Consider the following 21,807-nt stretch of genomic DNA (forward strand, 5'->3'; position numbering starts at 1 on the left):
AACACGGTAGTTCCCTTCCTTGTTAGTGCCATGCTCTACGTTTTTCTACCCAGTGTAAGTGACTGACAGGCCCAGAAACTATGTGAGACAAAGATCAAAGTGGTCTCCATCACAAATATTTTCCCCAGGGCTTCATTCTGGTTTTCCCTCCCATGAGGCCTTCTGATGGAGGACGGGACCAGTACCGGTTTCAGAAAATGTAATGTGAAACCAGCCTGAATTGTAAAGTGCTGCATAAGATGTTGTCGCTGTATAAAGATTAGATTTAGTATCACCACCATCCAGCATCAGTGTTACTACATTTTGGTCCGGCAGTACTCACCTCCCCAGTCAACAGATGAATGATCATATTGGCAATTTCTAGAACCTTCTGTTCATTGTTTTTCACATTCATTTGTGAGTAGAATGAAAGGTCCACGAAGGGGCTCTGGGCTCTTTCCCATCCTTCATCCTCAGATATCTTGTTCACCAGTATGTAATCCTGTGTATGGAGAGAGACATTGATTTTACTTTATGTATTTCCATCAGCTCTAAACTTTATTCCATTTTAACTAAAAGAGAAAAAGTTACAGCATGTGGGATAATTCCCAGCATCCCTCATCTTCCAGACATAGAGATGAGTGACGTCATGGGACATGGTTCCCAAAAGCCCTTTATTTTTCAGTTACCTCCCTTTTATTTACTAACATAAATGAATTCTGTTCGGTTACATAACTTCAGAAGTCCTCACCTTTCCTGTAAGCAGGTAGATTATCTCTAATGTGACATTTAATACCCTCTCAGTCATGGGATTTCTGCCCTTGCCCATCTTAAGTGGCTCAGTCAGGACTCATGTTCTTGGAAAGGAGACTTTAACCTTTGGAACCTGCAAAGAAAAATGGAGTGAATGTTGAAGGGAATGCATACAAAGAAAATTATATATATAAAAACAGTGTGTAAGGATGAAAATAAGACACACGTCCATCCAGTTCAGCCTATTAATAGATGCAATTTTGATAAGCTCTCTGGGTATTGTAGTCCACCCATTCCATTTATTACTTTAGTTGTTGCCTTTGTACCCACTCAAGCTCTGATATGTCCTTCTTGAGTTCCGGTGCCCAAAACTGTCCACAATATTTCATGTGTGGTCTGACCAGTGACTTGTAAAGAGGAAGAACAATGTTCTCGTCATGCGCCCCTAGTCCCCTTTTGATGCACCCCATAATCCTATTTGCCTTGGCAGCAGCTGCCTGACACTGGTTGCTCCAGCTAAGTTTACAGTTTACTAAAATCCCCAAGTCCTGTTCCATGTCAGTGTTCCCCAGTGGTTTCCCATTTAGTGTGTAATGGTGACATGTGTTTCCTCTGTCCATGTACAGAACCTTACATTTATCAGTGTTACACCTCATTTGCCATAAAAGAAAAAAGAATGGGAAACATTTAAAGAAACCAGGATGGATGAAGTAAGAACTTGCATACATGTTAAAAACGAAGAAAAATATGTTTATGAAATGGAAAGCGGGGGTAATATCTAAAGAAGAATATAATGCGGTCTGCAGAAACTGTAGGGCAAGTGTCAGAAAAGCTAATAATGAATTGAGGCTTGCAACAGAGGCCAAAAGCAATAGAAAAGAATTTTTGGGGTATGTCAAAAGCAAAAGAAAAGTCAAAGATCGCTATTGGATGCTTACAAGATGAAAATGGTGAATTGGTTAAGAATGATGTCGAGAAGGCCAAACTTTTAAATTCCTATTTTGTATCTGTTTTCTCTCAGAAAGTAGATGGAACATCAACTGATCTTCCCTGTGCTATTGGGGAATAAAAAAATGCAGGCTATCTATAAGCAGGGAGATGGTGAGGGAATACTTAGCTAACTTAAATGAATTCAAGTCTCAATGCCCAGATGAATTACATTCTAGGATACTAAAGGAAGCAGTGGAGGTAATTGCTGAACCAATCGACATAATCTTTAAAAATTCTTGGAGAACAGCAGAAGTCCCAAAAGATTGGAAAAGGGCAAATGTTGTCCCTAGCCTCAAAAAAGGGAAGATGGTGGATCCAGGAAACTACAGGCCTGTGAGCCTGACTTCTATACCGGAAAAGATCTTTTAACAAATTAGTAAACAGCATGTATGCAAGTACTTGGATGAAAATGGTGTAAATAAACAGAGCCAGCATGGGTTTGTTGGTAACAAACAAATCATGCCAGACAAATCTAATTTTTGTCTATGACAGAATCACTGATTGGGTTGATCAGGGAAACGCAGGGGATATAGTAAATCTTGACTTTAGTAAAGCATTTGACAAAGTATCTCACACCATACTTATTGAAAAAATGACCAAATATGGGAGTGACAAGGCAACTGTTAGGTGGATTCACAACTGGCTGAGTGATCGTACTCAAAGAGTGGTCATAAATGGCTGCACATCCAAGTGGAAGAATGTATCTAGTGGGGTACCACAAGGCTCTGTCCTAGGCCCAGTGTTGTTTAACATTTTTATAAATGATTTGGAGGAGGTAATTGATGGGAAACTGATCAAATTTGCCTATGACGCAAAGCTAGGAGGGATAGCTAACACTAGGGAAGAGAGAGAGTATCCAAAAAGATCTAGAAAAGCTTGAACAGTGGGCGGCGACTAACAGAATGGTATTTAACAAGGAGAAAAATGAAAAAAACACATACAGATTGGGAGGAATTGGGCTAAGCAGCAGCACATGTGAAAAAGACTTGGGACTATGGCTTTTATCCTGCCTTCATTATGGGCCTCCCCATAGAGACCCCAGTCTCCACTGTCAACTACAGACTTGCAACATTACAGGAAATTCTTGGGTATACTACTAGATCATAGACTGAACATGAGTCAACAATGTGATGCAGCAGCAATAAAGGCAAACACAATTCTGGGATGTATTAAGAGAAGCATAGAGTCTAGATCACATGAGGTAATTATCCCCCTCTACTCTTCCTTAGTCAGATCTCATCTGGAATACGGTGGACATTTCTGGGCACTCTACTTTAAAAAATACATAGACAAACTGGAGCAAGTTCAGAGAAGAGTTACCAAGATGGTGAGCGGTCTGCAAATCATGTCCTATGAGGAACGGTTAAAGGATCTGGGAATGTTTAGCTTGCAAAAAAGAAGGCTGAGAGGAGACTTAATAGCTGTCTACAAATATCTGAAGGGCTGTTCACAGTGCAGAGGGATCAGCCCTATTTTCATCTGCACAAGGAAAGACTAGAAGCAATGGGATGAAACTGAAAGGGAGGAGACACAAATTAGATATTAGAAAAAAACTTTCTGACAGTGAGGGTGATCAATGAGTGAAAAAGGTTACCACAGGTGGTAAGTTCTCCTTCAATGGAAGTGTTCAAACAAAGGCTGGACAAATATCTGTCTGGAACGATTTAGTGGATCCTGCACTAAGCAGGGGGTTGGACCCGATGACCCTGGAGGTCCCTTCCAACTCTACCATTCCATGATTTACCACTTTTCTGGCCCCAACTTATCCAGATCCTTTTGCAACTGCCTTGTGTCCTCTCTAGTGTTAATTTCTTTAAATAGTTTTATATCATCTAAAAAAATTGATATTTTAACTCAGTGGTCCCCAACCTTTTTTTGCACCAGGGACCAGCTTCAAGAAAGACCATTCTTCTATAGCCCGGCAGGGTAAGGTAGGGGTGGGGCTTTGGTCATATGGGGGCGGGGTTATGCAGCACTACTTGGCAGCCCTATACACCAAACAGCGCTGTAGACCGGGGGTTTCTGGCAGGACCTCGGTGAACAGTGCTGTAGACCAGGTCCCCGCCAGGAGCCACAACAATGTGGCCAGATTGCCAACCCGCCCCACCATATAACATGCTGTGCTGGGAGCCACGTCACTGAGGTCTCCTGCCGCCCCGACATGCCCCGCATAATATTCTCTGCTGGGGGCCGCATCTACTGAGGCCAGCCCAGTGTGCTCTGAGCCGCTGCAGAGCAGAGCACACTGTCAGTGTTAGTGCTGGTCTGCGGCGGCGCCACGGACCGGCAGAAAAACCCCAACGGCCTGGTCCTGGTCCGCAGACTGGTGGTTGGGGACCCCTGTTTTAACCCAATCAGAGTATGTACCATTTATAACCACCCTTTGCTTTCTATCACTGACCAGTTACTTACCCACTTACATACATTCTCTCCCAGACCAAGTATTCTCATTTTATATACCAACCTTTTTTGCGGCACAGTAGCAAATGCTTTGAAAAAGTCGAAATACACAAGCTCCAATGATTCTCCCTGGTCCAGTCTAGAAATTACCTCCTTGTAGAAGCTGATCAGATTAACATAGTATGTTAGGCTGAAGGGAGACAATGTCCATCTAGTTCAGCCTGTTTCCACCCCCTCTTGTTGATCCAGAGGAAGGTAAAATATACCCAATGAGGAAAAGCCAATTAGCCCCCTTGGGGGAAAAAAATTCTTTCCCGACTTCATAATAGCAGTCAATAATCAATATTTAAAAATTCCTACCCGACTCTAAGACCCAGTTCAACACTCCCGCTAGTTATTTAATGTCTATATCCTGTAATAGTAACATAGTGGTTTAAAAGGAGCGCTCTCATATAAACCTATGCCGATACAGAGTTACACAGCTATTTTCATTAATGTGTTCCAGGACAGCATCTTTTAGAAACCCATCAAACATTTTATCCACAATGAAAGTCAGATTTACCATCCTATAGTTTCCAAATTCACTTTTTGACCCCTTTTTCAATATGGTCACATTTGCTATGCACCAATCCAGTGGAACAAACTCCATCATTTTAAAAAATGATCTGTCAGATTACTTAATTTTCTTAGAACCCAGGATGTATGCCATCAGGACCCAGCAATTTGGCTATAAAAATTTTTTTGAGGCGGCTCTGCACCTTATCCTGGGTTAGACTTGTGACATTTAGTGGAGAGTTTACTTTACCACTCTGCATTTCACCTGACTCTTTATTTTCCTAAGTGAATACACTAGCGAAAAAATATTTAAAAAGTTTGCTTCCCTCATTACTTTTTAAAGGGCCAACATTTTATATTTTAAACTTTTTGTTAATTATATAGTTGAAAAACAGTGTAAGGTTAGCTTCACCCTCTTTGCCACAGAGTCTCTGTCTCCACCTTTGCTGCTTATATATTTCTTTTCTCATAGCTTTTTAATGCTTTTTCACTGTTTTAGTAGTTTAAATACTTTTTTGGCGTTTATTACTCCCTTTACATATTTATTGAGCCACATTGGTTTTCTCCTATTCCTTAACCTTTTATTTCCGGTAAGGTATGAACTGCTCACAGTGAATATTTAAGATGGTTTTAAAAATTTTCCATTTATTGTCTGTACTCTTATTTCTGAGGACATTGTTCCAATCAATAAGGTTAAGGGCATCTCTAATCGAACTCTGCACTTTCCTAAAAGTTTAGTATTTTTGTGGCTCCCTGACATAACAGCATATTGAAAGACAAGTGGAAATGTATTATTATTAGTATCATTCTTGTCGTCACTGTTTCTCAGGTGCCCCCAACCTGCACCCCTGTTATTTTGTTGGGTCTATTGGTTAATATTAAGTTCAAAATGGCCGCAACTCTAGTTGGGTCTTTTACAAAATGGGTAAGGTAATTATCTTTAGTAATCAACAGAAAGTTGTTACTTTTATGAGATCCACAGGTTTAAGCTTCCCAGTTTATATCCAGGTAATTATTATGAGGGATTGTAACTATCTCATTGTGATTTGCTGCTTCATCTATTTGCCTCAGTAATAGATTTTCAGTGGCTTCTGTTATATTTGGTGTCTATAGAAAACCCCCTATGAGAATTTTATTGTTTTTCCATCTATGTATTTCTACCCATAGATACTCCACATAAATCTTCTCGCAATGAGGGCTTTAAATATTTAAACCGTCCAGTCACAGGTTTTCTTAAACCAGGTTTCATTTATTGCTATGTTGTTGTTTTTCTCAGCCCTTTTTATCTCCAGTTTGTCAATCTTGGTGGTCAGACTTCGAGCATTAGTGACCACATAGACGTTTTTATTTCTTTCTTATTTTTGAGTGTACTGTTCCATCAGTTCTAACTGTACTAGCCCCTCCCCCACTCTCTTTACTAAAGGCCCTTTTACACAGAACGATATCATTCAACAAATTGTTTAAATTAGCAAAAATGAATGCTAAATGGCCAGCAATGAACAATAATGTGTTCGCTTATCGTTCATTTTATGTAAGCATAAAAAATCATTGTTGGTGTGTTTGCTAATCATTTGGTTTAAACACTGATCATTAAGTCGTTTTTATTCACTGGTACAGTGAACTGAATGATGGAACAATCTTTAAAAAAAAAAAATTTACTTTTTTTCTTACTGACTGCCCGAGCGAATGAGCTAACTGTGACATAATTTGCTTGTTCACTCGAATGAACTATAATCGTTCCATGTAAAAGTACTTTTAGTCTCAGGTCACCGTCTACACCATTTCCCCCTCTAGTGCTCTGGTTTTGGTTATTTTTTATTTTAAGTGAATCCCTACTAACTGTTTTGCCAGTTCTAACTGCACTAATCCCTCCCACCCTCCACTCCCATTTCCATGATTAGTCCCAGGCCACCATCTACACTGTCTCGCTGTGAGGGTATATGTATATATTGCCATATGTTTTTTATGCTTTTATACCTATATGCAAGTTCTATTCAAAGTTAAAATGAGAAAAACTTAATCTGTCGCCTTACATCAGATATTCCAAAGGCCTTGCAAAGCAAAGACAAAATGTATCTTAAACAGCGCAAGGAAGAACCGGACACGAAGGCCGCATGCTTGGCTGTTTTCCCAGAAGCGCCGTATCTAGATAACGACTGTTCAACTACGTATATAACTATCAGTGCCTCAGCCAGAAATCCGGACTTTACATATATGGTTATGCGGTGGATTTGAGCCAATGAGACCATTACCCATTCCTAGTGATGTGACCAAAAAGTATAAGATCCCATGTAATCTGTAATAAAGTGCGCAGTTATGTCCCTGTGTGAGGAACTATACCAGACCTTCGTGTGTGGTGTCTCTTCTTTACCGCCGGCAGCGGGGCATTGGGGTGGGCCTGATTGGTGCTGTACGCAGAAATTTCCCTGACAAATGGCGCATCCAACCTGGGGCAGTAAAACCGGAACCGTGCAGCCCTGTCCACCCGGATCCACGCCACGGGGAAGCCGTCCTGCTGCAAACCGAGCCTGATCAACTCACAGAACTCCAGGTAAGACCAGCATATATTTATGTTGTGTTTTACGCTGAGAGTCTTGCAGCAGGAGGGACTATCTGTGTTTTGTGACCGGACGGGTTGGGTTAAGAGTTCTACACGGTAACTCGTGGGCTTCGGGTTTGCCGTCACGGACCACTGACCGTGATAAGCGCACCAATCGCTCACCCAGGGACTAGTCATTAGTCTATTTGTTGCTGAAGTCCATGGTGTTTTTAACGATAGTGGAGATTGTTTGTTGTATCTGCAGAATTTTTTTTCTCTTTCTTTTCATTTAGTCTCATAGGAGAAGGGACCCTCGGTTGTTTTGCCTTATATAACGGGCTAACGATTTGATTAAGAGGGATGCATTTTGTGAGACAGGCTTCATAGGAGAAGGGACCCTCGGTTGTTTTGCCTTATATATGCGGCTAACAATTTGATTTCAGAGGAATGCATTCTGTGAGGCTGGTTCCATAGGAGAAGAGATCTTCGGTTGTTTTGCCAGTATATAAGGGGCTGACAATTTGGTTTAAGAAGGATACATTCTATGGAGCGTGTTATTATTATTGTTGTTCTAATATGCGTAAGACCTTATTAAAGAAGACGGAGCCCCTTAAGGGCCGCCGCCGTGCAGATGAATTGGTGGAGGAGAGACAAAGGTCCCAATTTGTAAAATGTAAGAAAACTCTTATGAAAATGTGTAACAAGGACCCGCACAGTAGATTACAGCATGGTGACTGGGAGGAGGTCTTTAGGACCAAGAAGGGCGCCTTGAAAGACCAAGGGTTGCTAGGAAAAGCTGAAGTGAGGAAGAGAGAAATAGGGGAAACAAGCAAAGTCGAGAGGTAGGTTACAAGACATGTGATTTGTTGGCAAAGAGAGAGGAAAAGGTGTATAATACTAGGTGGATAGATATAGATGTATGTGTGTGTGTGTATATATGTGTATATATGTACAAATGGTTAACTGAGCTTGCTTTTAGTGGGAGAAGGATTGTTTACTTGAAGCAGTTTGTGTCTAGCTCTCCAAGGCCAAGAAGATAACAGCGAGAGAGAATGCAATACTAACCCTGAAAAGTAGCCTTGTTTGCTGTAATGGAATGGAAGCTTGAAATGAATAATGAATTATACTGTCTTAGAAGACAGGAAATATAGCAATTTTAAGGTATAATCTTACTGGGTTCTGAGGTCACAAATGGACACGTCTTGGTCTCTTTCATACAGGTGTAAGAAAGTTATACCCCACTCACATCCTGTGGGGGCTTTTAAGAATACAGGGGTTGAAAATGCAGAACATGTTGCGCTGTCAGAAGATCCCAGCATATGTGTTATTTATGAGTTCAAATGCAGGGAATAGTTAAACTAAAACAACTTTGTTCAGTCGGTTTTTCATATTCGCAGAGAAATAACAGTTATTTTGCAAAGGTGGGGGCTTTCAGACTTCACTCTAAGCTCAGAGTCACAGAAACTAAAATACTTCAGCGTTTAATATAGCATATAAGGGCCAAGCAGCCAGAGAGACCGGCCACATGTGAGAGGAGCTCCCGGACAAGCCGATTTACCGGCCATCCTGAATAATCCTGAGGGCCCCAAAACCCACCCAAACAACCCCTGAAGCAGAGGGGGAGCAAGCGGAGACACCTGCAACACCCGCGCGGCACTCACGTTTGAAGTAACGTCGGCAGCGGGCCTGCATCTCCGCGACCGCTGCCGCCGCCATTTTGAGAGCGGCGCCGACTGCCGGGTGAAAAAGCGACTGGGGAAGGCAGCGGAGGAGACTTCCAGACCAGGCAGACAGCGCCGAGACCAGAGCAGGGTGAGCGGCAGAACGGAGGAGAGAGAGGCTGAGCCGGAGCCCCTGCACAGCGCTGTAAGTAGGAGCCGCGCTCCTTCCCGCCACAAACCGAGGGGGGGGGGGGGGGCTGAGGGGGAAGCTGCACGTCCAAAGCAGAGGGAGAGAGGCAGAGTGTATACCCCTGGAAAGGGACGCTTGCAGACACCACTACGCTGCAACTAGCTCAAAAGTGCAGCCACTAACTCCTGATACGTAGAGGAGCCAGCATAACCAGCAGCCATCCAAAAAGGAAAAAGAGGGGAAATAAGAGAAAGAGCCTTCTGGTGTGTGTACTCCACATCCAAGCCAAAGGTGCTACTGAAGGCACAACAAGCACTAAAAAGTAGCCACAGTAATCTCCTAAGCAGTGAAACACCAGACAAAAACACCATAAAGTACACGCTTCAAAGAGACCACACAGCAGAGCAGAGCCCTTTATAGGCCCCCTACTGGGAACCCAATACCCTGCGGAGCCATCCACCATAAGGAAAACAAAACAGCAAAAAAGACTCACTATGGGACCCACCAGGCAGAACTCGTCAGTTGACAAACTAAAAGCATTTGCTAGAGGGGAGTCCCGCAAAGACTCTGGTCCTGAACTCGCCACAGCAGGAACATCAACGGCGAAAGACACCAGCCCAGGCCCACCCGAGGGCACAGTTCAAACCCTACAGCAGCTATCTGATCAGCTTCTATCCGCAATACAGACATCCACGACCACTCTCACGGGAAAGATCGACGAAGTAAAAATGGACGTAAGCCTATTAAGGCAAGACCTTCAAAACCTGAGAGAGCGAGTGAAAAGCACTGAAGACAGAATCTCTACGCTAGATGACACCATCCCTCCAATATCGGCCGCAATACGCGACCTCACACAAAAACCTGAATACTGGAGACAAAAAGCGGACGACCTCGAAAACCGTTCATGACGGAATAACTTGCGTATAGTGGGTCTTCCAGAGCGAGCTGAAGGACAGAGACCCGAAGAATTTATAGAAACATGGCCCCGCGAACTCCTTCCAAATGCCGGACTATCACAAGTCTTCGTGGTTGAAAGAGCCCATCGGGTGCCTATGAAGCCGCCTATACCAGGAGCGCTGCCTAGACCCCTGCTGGCGAAACTACTCAACTCCCGAGATAGAGATATAATCTTACAAGCTGCCAGAAAAGGAGACCCCCTGCGACACGACAACGCCGCAATTTCCATCTTCCCTGATTTCTCAGCCGACCTCCAGAAACAACGGGCGTCATTCATCGGAATTAAAAAGCAGCTACGAGACCTGCAACTTCCATACTCCATGATGTATCCGGCGCGACTACGGGTGATAAATGGAGATCGCACGCGTTTCTTCACGCCAACCGAAGCAGGGGAGTGGCTGGCTACCAGACGTCCACCAGAAGGACTGTAATGTATACATAACTGCCTTTTCTTTCCCCCACAGGTACCGGGACTCTAACATAAGCAAGTAAACATGCAACAAAAGTTACCCCAATGCTCGTTAGAAATTATACCCTAGTTGCACCTTGCCCATGTATGAGACCGTGATATGGCACCGAGATCACTACCAAACACTACCATTTCCCGGCCTAAACCCCCCCCCCCCCACCTGGAAATGATGGTGGACCACCCTCTCCCTCAGTACCAGTAACAATGTTAATAACTTCCTTCCCCCACACCACCATACCTATCCCTTACCCCTTCCTCTCCCCATTCCCTCCCCAACCCCCCCCCCCTTTTTTTTTGTTTTCCCCTTTTCCTTCCCTGGGGAGAATGCAAATTAGTAACCATACAGAGAAACATCGCAATGCGAGCATATAGGGAGGGAGGAACCCCACCCCCCTATCTCCCCCAAACCCCCCCCATTTCCCCTAAAGGGGCCCACCCAATACAAGCCCACCAGACTAGTAACAGCTTCTACTACCACTACATCAGTCCAACAATACCTCAAGTATAGCCTGAGACAAAGCTATACTATGTAGGTTCCCCCAAATAATAGTCGGCCACGAACCCTATCTCAACAGAGGAAGCATTTAAAGTTTGTTAAAAATAAGTTACCAGAGTTTTAAGTTGGTAATATACTACCGAAATGTTGTTGACGAATTGTGTACATCAAGAGCTCCAAATCATCTGTAAAAATGTATTGAAGTATTGTTGCATGACGTACAGTATGTTAGAAATGTAATTGTGTGTCACGGGGGGACTCCTGACAGGCAGAAAGGTACAAAGAAATTTACCCGGACCTGATTGACCTGTCCTTGCCCATGGCGGAGGTAACCTTTGAGTCCTGGAATGTCAGGGGAATGGGGTCGGCCAGGAAGCGATCAGCGATAAATTCCCTGATACGGTCCTGGCGACCACACGTACTATGCCTGCAGGAGACCCACCTCACACCTGAAACTACAAAAGTTTTGCTGAAGCCGTGGGTGCAGTGGTCCGCTCACTCATGTCATACATCCTACTCCAGGGGGGTGTCCCTGTTAATAGGAAGGACACTAAGATGGGAGGTAGAACAAATCAAGAGAGACCCAGAGGGTAGATATATTTTTGTAAGATCCAAAATTAACAACGACCCATATGTCCTCCTGTGTTGCTATAACCCACCACCAGCAACAACAACTATCCTAGCGGATGGCGTCCAATTTGCATCACCAGATGCGACAATAATATCTATGGGAGACATGAATCTGGTGATGGACCCCCTTATGGACAGATTCGGCGGTGGTGCTCGGAGGGAGGGGGACACGAGCAGGACCCGCCTGGCCTCTATTATCTTGGTGACGGGTTGGCTAGACCTATGGCGTGTATTCCACCCGCAAATACAGGAATTCACTTGCCACGCAGCCCATAACCACGCACTCAGTCGAATAGACTACATATTCGGGTCCCCCTCACTATTTCCTAAGATCAGCTCCATAGAATTCCTGCCTCGAGGGATCTCGGACCATACACCAATCCGCATGATCCTCAAAAACCAAGGTCTGACCACCATCAAGAGAATAAAAGTGCACCCATTTTGGCTTGCACTGCTCGGCCCCAATGACCGCATACCTAACCAAATCCAAATCTATTTTGAGGCGCATGAGGCGCATACAGACAAAATGTTAGTATGGGAAGCATTTAAGTCCTATCTTAGAGGCTGCTTCAGATCCTCAATCTCCTTCATTAAAAAAGCCTCTGCGCGAGAAGGAGAGCTCCTAGCAGAACAATGCCAACTACTAGAGAAGGAGTTCATTGCTGACCCAACAGACATTAAAAGAGACAGATGGCTCCAGACCGGCAGAGATTACTTATTATACCCTAGAGAAAAAGCCCAGCGGAACCTCTTTTTCACTCGACAATCCTTTTTTGAACTAGGAAACCAATCCAGCAAACTACTAGCCTTTATGGCTCGACAAGAGACCGCCCCCCCATCCGTCCTAAAAATAAAATCTGCCCAAGGAGAAATACTCACAGACCCAAAAGATTCCAACAATTCTACGACAACCTATATCAAACGCGGACTGGTTATCAGCCAGAAGAACTGGAAGCCTACCTGACAGACATAACATTCCCAAAATTGCAGGACACTCATAAATCCCTATTAGACTCCCCAATTACAGAGGAGGAGATTGAGGAAACATTAAGTGACATGGCGAAAAACAAAACCCCGGGCACAGATGGCCTACTGATAGAAGTCTATATACAATACAAGAAAGAAATAATACCACACTTGCACTCCCTATATGAACACATATTTGACCAAAACCAGCTACCAGAATCGATGCTGGAAGCTAACATAGTCCTCATCTTAAAGCCTGATAAAAATCCAGACGATTGTGGCTCATATAGGCCCATATCACTGTTAAACACAGATTATAAAATCCTTACGAAAATATTAGCCGCCCGCCTAAACCAAGCTATAAAGGACATCATTCACCACGACCAAACAGGTTTCATCCCCGGAATGTCTACATCAGACAATATCAGAAGGACGCAAGTAATCACGCAGGTGGGGTGGAAGTGGAGGTCAGACTGGGCCCTGGCCTCATTAGACGCAGCCAAGGCGTTTGACTCGGTCGAGTGGCCATATCTGATGGAGACCCTGCGGAGGTTTGGACTGGGAGACTCATTTATTAGGTGGATCTCTATACTCTACAAATCCCCGTCTGCTAAAGTAGTGGTAAATGGCCTGGCCTCCACCTCCTGCCAACTACATCAGGGGACCCGACAGGGCTGCCCCCTCTCTCCCCTTCTGTTTGCGATCACAATAGAACCCCTGGCCCTGAAAATCCGACAGTACACCGTATATAGAGGCATCCAGATAGGACCCAGAGAGGACAGAGTCGGATTATACGCAGACGACATAATACTGTATATGTCGGACCCCAAAAATACCCTCCTGTTGGCTATCTCCCTAATAGACGAGTTTGGAAACTTCTCAGGACTACGTATAAATTGGCAGAAATCCGTGTTTATGCCCCTAAGAACAGAAGGATGGCAGATGGGAGACATATATTGTAAGCTGCAAGTTACCCCCCAATTTAAATACCTAGGGATCTGGATTACTAGAGACCATACGCTAAGCCTAGATCTAAACTTCACCCCCTTACTGACAACCCTACAACAAAAACTTAAATCCTGGAGCTTCCTGACACTGTCTGTAGCGGGTAGAACTAACCTTATTAAAATGATAATACTCCCCAAGTATCTATACTGCCTAGAACATGCAGAAGCACCCATACCACAGAAATTCTTCAAAAAAACTAACTCCCTAATAATACCATTTATATGGGGGAACTCTAGGGCCAAACTCCGTATGGAAACTCTACAATGGCCTAAAGAAATGGCAGGAATGGCGCTACCAGACTTCAAAATTTATTACCTAGCGGGTCAAGTAAGATACATCCGACACTGGTTATCGGGCTCTCCTCTCCCAAACTCCGAGCACCACCTGATGTTCTTTCTTTCAGAGGCATCGCTTTGGATCCTCCTAGAAAAGCCGAGACTATTGACAAAACAGATGCTCCCCATACATAGACTCACAACCAATGTGTGGCAGGCGTGCAAACGCTTGGCCAAATGGGAAGACACCCCCCTGAGACCCCCCTATGGGATAACAGAGAGCTACCACACCTGATAAACTTACCAGACAAACAATTTTGGGTAAACCTAGGAATCAGTACCCTAGAACACTTATACATAGATCAAGTATTGGTTTCCTTCGAACAATTACAGCAGCTATACCAAATCCCAAGATCCGGCTTCTTCAGGTATCTACAACTCAGGCATGCCCTAACAGCACAATTCCCAGAGCCCAGACAGCCTTTCTCCCAATACCCATTAATAGGCATACTGCGCACCCAGGGGCCCAAAGGCCTGATATCGGTACTATACACCCACCTACTACGATCTAAGATCCCCGACACGCCCATGACAGTGGTGGAGAGATGGAAAGATCTTATCCCCACCCTTACTAATGAGGACTGGGAAACCGCGATGTCCACGTATACCACGGTGTCACCAGCCGCAAATAATAAATTAACACAATTATACATACTGCACCAATGCTAGTTGACACCGACTAGACTCCACAAAATGAATAGGACACCTACAAACCAATGCCATCGATGCAGAGCACCAAACGCAAACTTTAACCACCTAATATGGAATTGCCCAAACATTGCTACATACTGGGGAGAAGTCATTGAATTCCTAACTCAACTGATGGGTGTACCGGTACCATACGATCCAGCGATATGCCTCCTGGGTATCTTAGACGAAGAGCAGTGGCAATATCACGACAGGATATTTCTCACCAAGGTACTATTTTATGCCCGTAAAACAGTGGCCCTGCGGTGGATGGACAGGCGCCCCCCGACACTTTCAAAATGGCAGAATATAATCAACGCTATACTACCGTATGAAAAAATAGTCTACAAAAATAGAAAGTGCCCTGAAAAATGTAATAAGGTATGGGAGAGATGGTGTGGGTCAACTGACACAGTACTCACGCAAGACCGATTCCAAAGCCTGTTGAGAGCAACTGCACCCAGAATGAACCCGTAAAACAAGCAAATATTACTGCCCCCCCACTGGAACCACGAGCAAATGTATTGACACAATGTACCTAATTACTGCATGTGTTAATGTGACGTATTCAAGAGCAACTGTATCACCACATGGAGACTATGATGTAACCAAAGTTGTTTATTCATGTTTTATATGGAATACACACTGTTCAATAAAACGAGTTTTAAAAAAAATATAGCATATAATAGCTTCAGTAGATAAGAAAGAGAGAATGTCTCAGTCACTCAGCAAACTTTTTCACATAATTTGTCAAAAATAGCGCTCATTCACAATCTTATCTCAATAGAATCATGTATTTTATAACATTATAGCACTCACCTCAATGTTTTTCAACTGATGTATGTATGCTTGTCACACTTTTTGTCTGTGCATCTGTATGTACTGGTACACCTTAAATAGGGGGTGACGGGGCAGACTTGAGCGCATGGATGGATGAGAGTTAGTGCCCAGTGTTCAGGCTGTGATGAATGTAAAATGTGTGATGCAGATATTGACTAGGGATAAAAGTCCCCCCCCCCCCCATGCATAAGACTTTACTTGGTTGTGATGTGGTCGTGCAGACTGTGGAGTTTAAATGAAGGTGTGAAGAAAGAAGCAAGCGGCCAGTATCGAGGGGGTGGAGCTGGATGATGTAAAAGTACGTCATCCCTCTTGTCCACAGAGGAGGGGGTGAGAATATTGAGCAGCTAGTAAAAGTTTTTTATGTTTTTTTTTCTCTCTCAAATTTGATAACACATTGCAGGCAGGATCAGATTAATAATGAATTTGCTTAAAGGATATCACATTTCAAATATTAACCCCTTAATGACACGGCCTATTTTGGCGTTGAGGACCAAGCGTTTTTTGGTATTTTTCCATCTCCATTTTTCAAAAGGCATAACTTTTTTATTTTTCCGTGGACGCGGCCATATAAGGGCTTGTTTTTTGCGTGGCGAGCTGTAGTTTTTATCTGTGCCACTTTTGGGTACATAGACTATATCGTAAAACTTTTATTTATTTTTTATGATAACAGGGAGAGAAAACGCATCAATTCTGCCATAGATTTTTTTTTACAGCGTTAATCATGCAGCATAAATGAAACACTAAAATTTTTCTGCGGGTTGGTACGGTAACAACGATACCAAAATTGTTATATTTATTTTTTTTAGGTTTTTACACTTTTTTGCAATAAAACCCCCTTTTTTTGGAAATTTTTTTTCTCTATAGCTGCATTCAAAGTCCTGTAACTTTTTTATTTTTCTAAGTACGGAGCTCTATAAGGGCTTATTTTTTGCGAGACGAGCAGTAGTTTTTATTGGTACCATTTTGGGGAATGTACGGCTTTTTTGATCACTTTGATCACTTTTATTGCATTTTTTTGGAGGCAAAATGCTAAAAATTAGGATTTTGCCTCTGTTTTTGGGTGCCTGCACACGAACGGAATTTCCAGCGCGTTATTTTAGGCACATTATCTGCCCCAGACCGCAGCCAATATACTCCTATGAGGATCCGCAGTTGTCCCCAGACGGACGGATTTGTATCGCGTTTTTTCACGCGCGTGAAAAAATCTGCGACCTGTTCTAATTTGGGTCGGATTCTGCGCGTGAAGCCTCCAATACAAGTGAATGGGTGCGTTTTTTCACGCAGTACATCCGCAGTGCAGCTGCAGATGGAGTCACTGGTTGCTATGACTACAGGAAGTAGGCATGGATGGAGGCGTCCCAACACACAGCAGAGCTTCACAGGCAAATTTGTAGAGGGAGATAGGTAGTATTTCTTGCCAATGCAGGATGTAAGAATGCAAAATCTGTAGTAATGAATTCCTCTTGTGAATTTTTTTGCAGTGACTGAAATAAAGTCACGCTGGAGAAGCGCCCGAAAAAAGTTACATGGATCAACCATGCCCACAAAGACATCTGCTCACCAGGTGAAAGCATGTTGCCAGAATAATTTAACAGTGCTCGCACAAGCAAGAGGGACAAAACGGAGTCTAGGTGTTGGTTTTAAAGCTGTTTTCCAAGGAATGGGCAGTTATCTAGGGGTTGGGTTTACGATAAGGGGTGTCTGCTGGTTTTTCGGCGCGTTTTTTTCCGCAAGCACATTTTTCACGCATCCGCACCTATCCGCAAGCACATTTAGGTACCATACGCGCGTGAAAATCCGCTAGCGGAATCCGGAACGCTCGTGTGCAGGCGGCCTTTTAGCGTTTTTTTAAACGCTTTTTGTCATACAAAATAAAACGCGTGTTCAACTTTTTGTACACGTCGTTACGGACGTGTCAATACCCAATATGTGGGGTTTTAATTTTTTTTCCCCTTTTTTTATGTTAATATTGGAAAAAGCATAAAAAAGGGGGTTTTTTACAGTTTTTTTACATTTTTCTTTTTTTACGTTTTTCTTTTTTTTTTTTTTTACACTATTCGAGTCCCTCTGAGGGACTTACATCACTGTACCGATGATCGCTGTCATAAGGCATGGCAGAGCTACTGCTCTGCCATGCCTTATCGCTTATACAGCGAGCATAGACATAAGCAATACAGGACGCCAGTGTCTGGCGTCCTGTTGCCATGGTGACAGGCCGGGCTCTCGCGATGACATGGCGAGAGCCGACCGGAGACACAGAGGGAGCGCTATCCCTCTGTGAACTCTTTCCCTGCTGCGATCTACTTAGCAGCGGGACGCCGGCTGTGACTGACAGCTGGCTCCCGCTGCGGGATAGCGCGGGATCATATGTGATCCCACGCTATCTCCAGGACGTAAGTTTACGTCCTGTTTCGGGAAGTACCAGGCTGCCAGGACGTAAACTTACGCCCTGCAGCGGGAAGGGGTTAATAGATGTTTGTAGATTATTCTGCCCTGATGTAACTCAAGTCTCTGTTATTAGTGCTCACATCTTACAGGCCTTATCTGCATCCATCAAATCTTTTTCCAATGTTGTACTACCTTGAACCCGGCTACTCTTCTTCCAATTGAGTACCCTGGTTCAAAGGGGGGGAAGAGAAGGCATGGGTGATCTAGGTATTGCAAATCAGCCATTTTTAAATTTTTTGCAACAAGATTCTGAGCTTTTTGAAATAGAATATCAGCATGATTGTCAAGCATTGCTGCAACAAGAAAATTTAAGTTTTAAAAAGTTACTGAAAGCCCTTGTTAACAATTAGAGATGATCGAACATGTTCGGCCCCGCCCCTTTTCGCCCGAACACCGAACTTTGCGAGTACTTCCGTGTTCGGGCGAAAAATGTTCGGCGGTCGCCGTGGCAGCGCGGGGGGGTGCGGCGGGGAGTGGGGGGGAGAGGGAGAGAGAGAGGGCTCCCCCCTGTTCCCCGCTGCTGCCGCCCGCGCTGCCACGGCGACCCCCGCCCCCCGGCGGCCCCCGAACATTTACGCCCGAACACTGAAGTGTTCGGGAAAGCCGGTGTCCGGGTGCGTAAGTGTCCGTAACGGACACGTTCGATCATCTCTATTAACAATGCATATTTTGAGTTGTTTTTTATAGATGGTACTAGGGGTGATTGACGACTCCACACTGGATATGCAGTGGTCACACAACAAGATGTCCTAAAAGCAGAAGCTCTGCCTCCACATGTCTCAGTACAAGAAGCGGAACTGAAGTCCCTCACTGAGGCGTGTAGAGTGGCAGAAGGTAAGACGGCAAACATTTACACTGACTCCCGGTATGCATTTGGCATAGCTCATGATTACAGCCCAACATGGAAGGCCAGATAGTTTTTTACCTCAACAGGACAGCCAATTAAGAATGGTGCAGTGGCGCAGAGTCTCATGGAGGTACTTCTACCTAACAAAGTGGAAAGCTCACACCAATTCCTACACCAGAGAAACAAGAGGCAACGCCATCACAGACCACACAGCAATGGCAGCGGCCCTCAAGCCGTGGAAGAAAAGAAGAAAAGAAGAATTTAACAATAACTTTGGACTTTGATAAAAACTTTGGACTTTGATAAAAGCTTTGGACATTGACTAAGCTTTGGACTTTGATAAAAACTTGGACTTTGATATGCTAAAGACTTTACAGTTACAAGCCAGAAAGGAAGAAAAAGACAAATAGACTAAATATGGGAGCAGCAGAAACAGGACGGCGTATGGCGAACAGTCAACAGAACTTGCCTACCACGGTCCCTATGCCCCATGATGGCCCAGCTGACGCACGGAAAGACGCACCTCTCAAAGCAGCAATGATGTCGACGCTTGAACATGGACAGGTGGCTCCTGGGTTTTCTGTAGCTGCTGCATCATTTGTCCAATTTTGCATGATCTTTGCCGTAAGCAACAGGGCAGAAGTAAATTTGCCACATAACACTTGCCTAGGCCACTCTACCCATTTCAGGGATTGCAAATTGGCTACATACAGCTCCCACTTGTTGGGAACTATAAATATGTGCTTGTTGTTGTTGATTTCTTTTCAGGTTGGAGAGACCTACTCTGTTACCAAAGTAAATAAGCAGGTAACCGCACAGAAGCTCATGAACGAGGTAATCTGCAGATATGGGGTACTGGAAGTGATTGAGTCAAAGGTACACACTTCACAGGTGAAATAATACAACACATCATGTCTGCTCTGGGTATATCCCAGGCTTTTCACACACCCTACCATCCGCGGAGTAGTGGGAAAGTAGATACAAAAGGCAATGAGGAAAACTGGCAAATCTTGAATTGAGTGTCTTCCATTAGTTCTTTCCCAGGAGGGTACATGCCACAGTAGCTGAGTTTGGGGAATGATTTTCCTGTTAATTATGTCATAGGTCTCTGCAAGGAATTGTCAATAATGCATTCTGCAGTCTCTGCTTCTCTCCCAGGTCCTACAGACGAAAGTCATGATCAGAAACCCTGTTTGAATGTCCCTACCAGATGTTGCTAATCACCCCAACTGCAGTCAAGCTCGAAGGAAAGCTCAGTAGGATCCACACCTCGCACTGCAAAAAGGCCCTGGGTCCCGGAACACAGAACTCATGATCCTGCATATCCTTTACATGCTATGGGTAGGGTGGGAGACCTGGGTGGAAGTGGCTGTCACACGTTCAGGGGCAGGAAAGTAGGGAAAGTGGAACCCCTGGTCCGGTGAATATGAAGGAGAAGTGACATTGTGGTACAATTTCTCTAACACGCACATAGCCACATGCACCTTTAACTACTGTACACTAGCCCCCTGTTTCAGGGATCAGAACAAATTAATACAATCAAATGTGCAATATGAAGACTACACTGAGGGTGCGAATCTAACACAGCATCGTGCTAAGAGAGAAGTTGACGCTCCAGGTGGTAACTTTGATCCACATGTATACATAGATGTAATAGGAGTGCCAAGGGGGGTGCCAGATGAATTTAATTCTAGAGATCAGATTAAAGCAGGTTTTGAGTCCTTATTTGCTATTGTCACTGTTAATAATAATGTAGATTGGATGAATTATATCTATTACAATCAGCAGAGGTTTGTAAACTACACCAGAGATGCTTTACAAGGGTTAGTTGACAAGTTAGGGCCCACTGCATTCATGGCGTTCCAAAATAGAGTGGCCCTGGATATGATTTTAGCAGAAAGAGGTGGGGTATGTAACTTCCTGTATGTGTATTATTTCTTTGATCAAAAAAGAGTATGACTAAGGGACTGGACAATGTGACACCAATGTTTCCCTTGCTTGAAAAAGATGAAGAGCCAGTTCCGATAATGCCAACCACATACGTTACCAGAAGAATGGAGAAATGTACTAGTACTGTGCCTGCCCCGATCTTCTAAGATGGATTGTCAGTGGAATTCCCATTTGCCTAGGGATAGTGCAGAAGACCATAGGTTCCAGCGAGGGCACACCCTGTGGGGTGTTAACTTATACAGATAGAGGGTATGGATGCCCGGAAATGAGCCCAGGGAATCCATGGCCTCCTTCTGAGGTGAGGTAGGGATCCCCCCTCCTAGGAGTAGGGACTTACAGGCAGTGGGGAAACCCTGACGCAAGGGAGAGGCGACCGAGGAAGAGTGCAAGGTCTGCTGCTTGATCTCCATATTAAGTTTTTAGGGGGGTTTGTGAGGGTATATGTATGTATTGCCATATGTTTTTTTATGCTTTTATACCTATATGCAAGTTCTGTTCAAAGTTAAAATGAGAAAAACTTAATCTGTCGCCTTGAATCAGATATTCCAAAGGCCTTGCAAGGCGAAGACAAAATGTATCTTAAACACCGCAAGGAAGAACCGGACACGAAGGCCGCATGCTTGGCTGTTTTCCCAGAAGCGCCGTATCTAGATAACGACTGTTCAACTACGTATATAACGATCAGTGCCTCAGCCGGAAATCCGGACTTCACATATATGGTTATGCGGTGGATTTGAGCCAATGAGACCATTACCCATTCCTAGTGATGTGACCAAAAAGTATAAGATCCCATGTAATCTGTAATAAAGTGCGCAGTTATGTCCCCATGTGAGGAACTATATAAGACCTTCGTGTGTGGTGTCTCTTCTTTACCGCCGGCAGTGGGGCATTGGAGTGGGCCTGATTGGTGCTGTACGCAGAAATTTCCCTGACATCGCCCCCCCATCTCTCTTGTTCTCCTCCTCCCAGTTCCTAGTTGAAACACTCCTCCAACCTCCTAGCCATCTTCTTCCTCAGCACAGCTGCCCCCTTCCCATTAAGATGCAGCCTGTCCCTACGGCAGAGCTTGTAGCCAACAGCAAAGTTGTCCCAGTTCTCCAGGAA

The 21,807-nt window shown here is 44.2% G+C and overlaps 1 protein-coding gene across 3 annotated transcripts in view; it reads right to left on the bottom strand.

Moving 5' to 3' along the window:
* Positions 1–21,807, bottom strand: part of LOC136588090 (zinc finger protein 684-like) — an 82,241-nt gene that overhangs the window by 52,147 nt on the left and 8,287 nt on the right. For all 3 annotated transcript variants that reach the window (XM_066587038.1, XM_066587036.1, XM_066587035.1), the window contains exons 2-3: positions 731–865; positions 323–481 (exon numbers count right to left, since the gene is read on the bottom strand). In XM_066587038.1, coding sequence (XP_066443135.1) covers positions 323–481; positions 731–808 — 237 coding nt within the window. In that variant the 5' untranslated portion in view covers positions 809–865. The remainder of the gene's footprint in view (positions 1–322; positions 482–730; positions 866–21,807) is intronic.

This window comes from Eleutherodactylus coqui, chromosome 13, assembly GCF_035609145.1.
Source record: "Eleutherodactylus coqui strain aEleCoq1 chromosome 13, aEleCoq1.hap1, whole genome shotgun sequence".
NCBI lineage: Eukaryota > Metazoa > Chordata > Amphibia > Anura > Eleutherodactylidae > Eleutherodactylus > Eleutherodactylus coqui.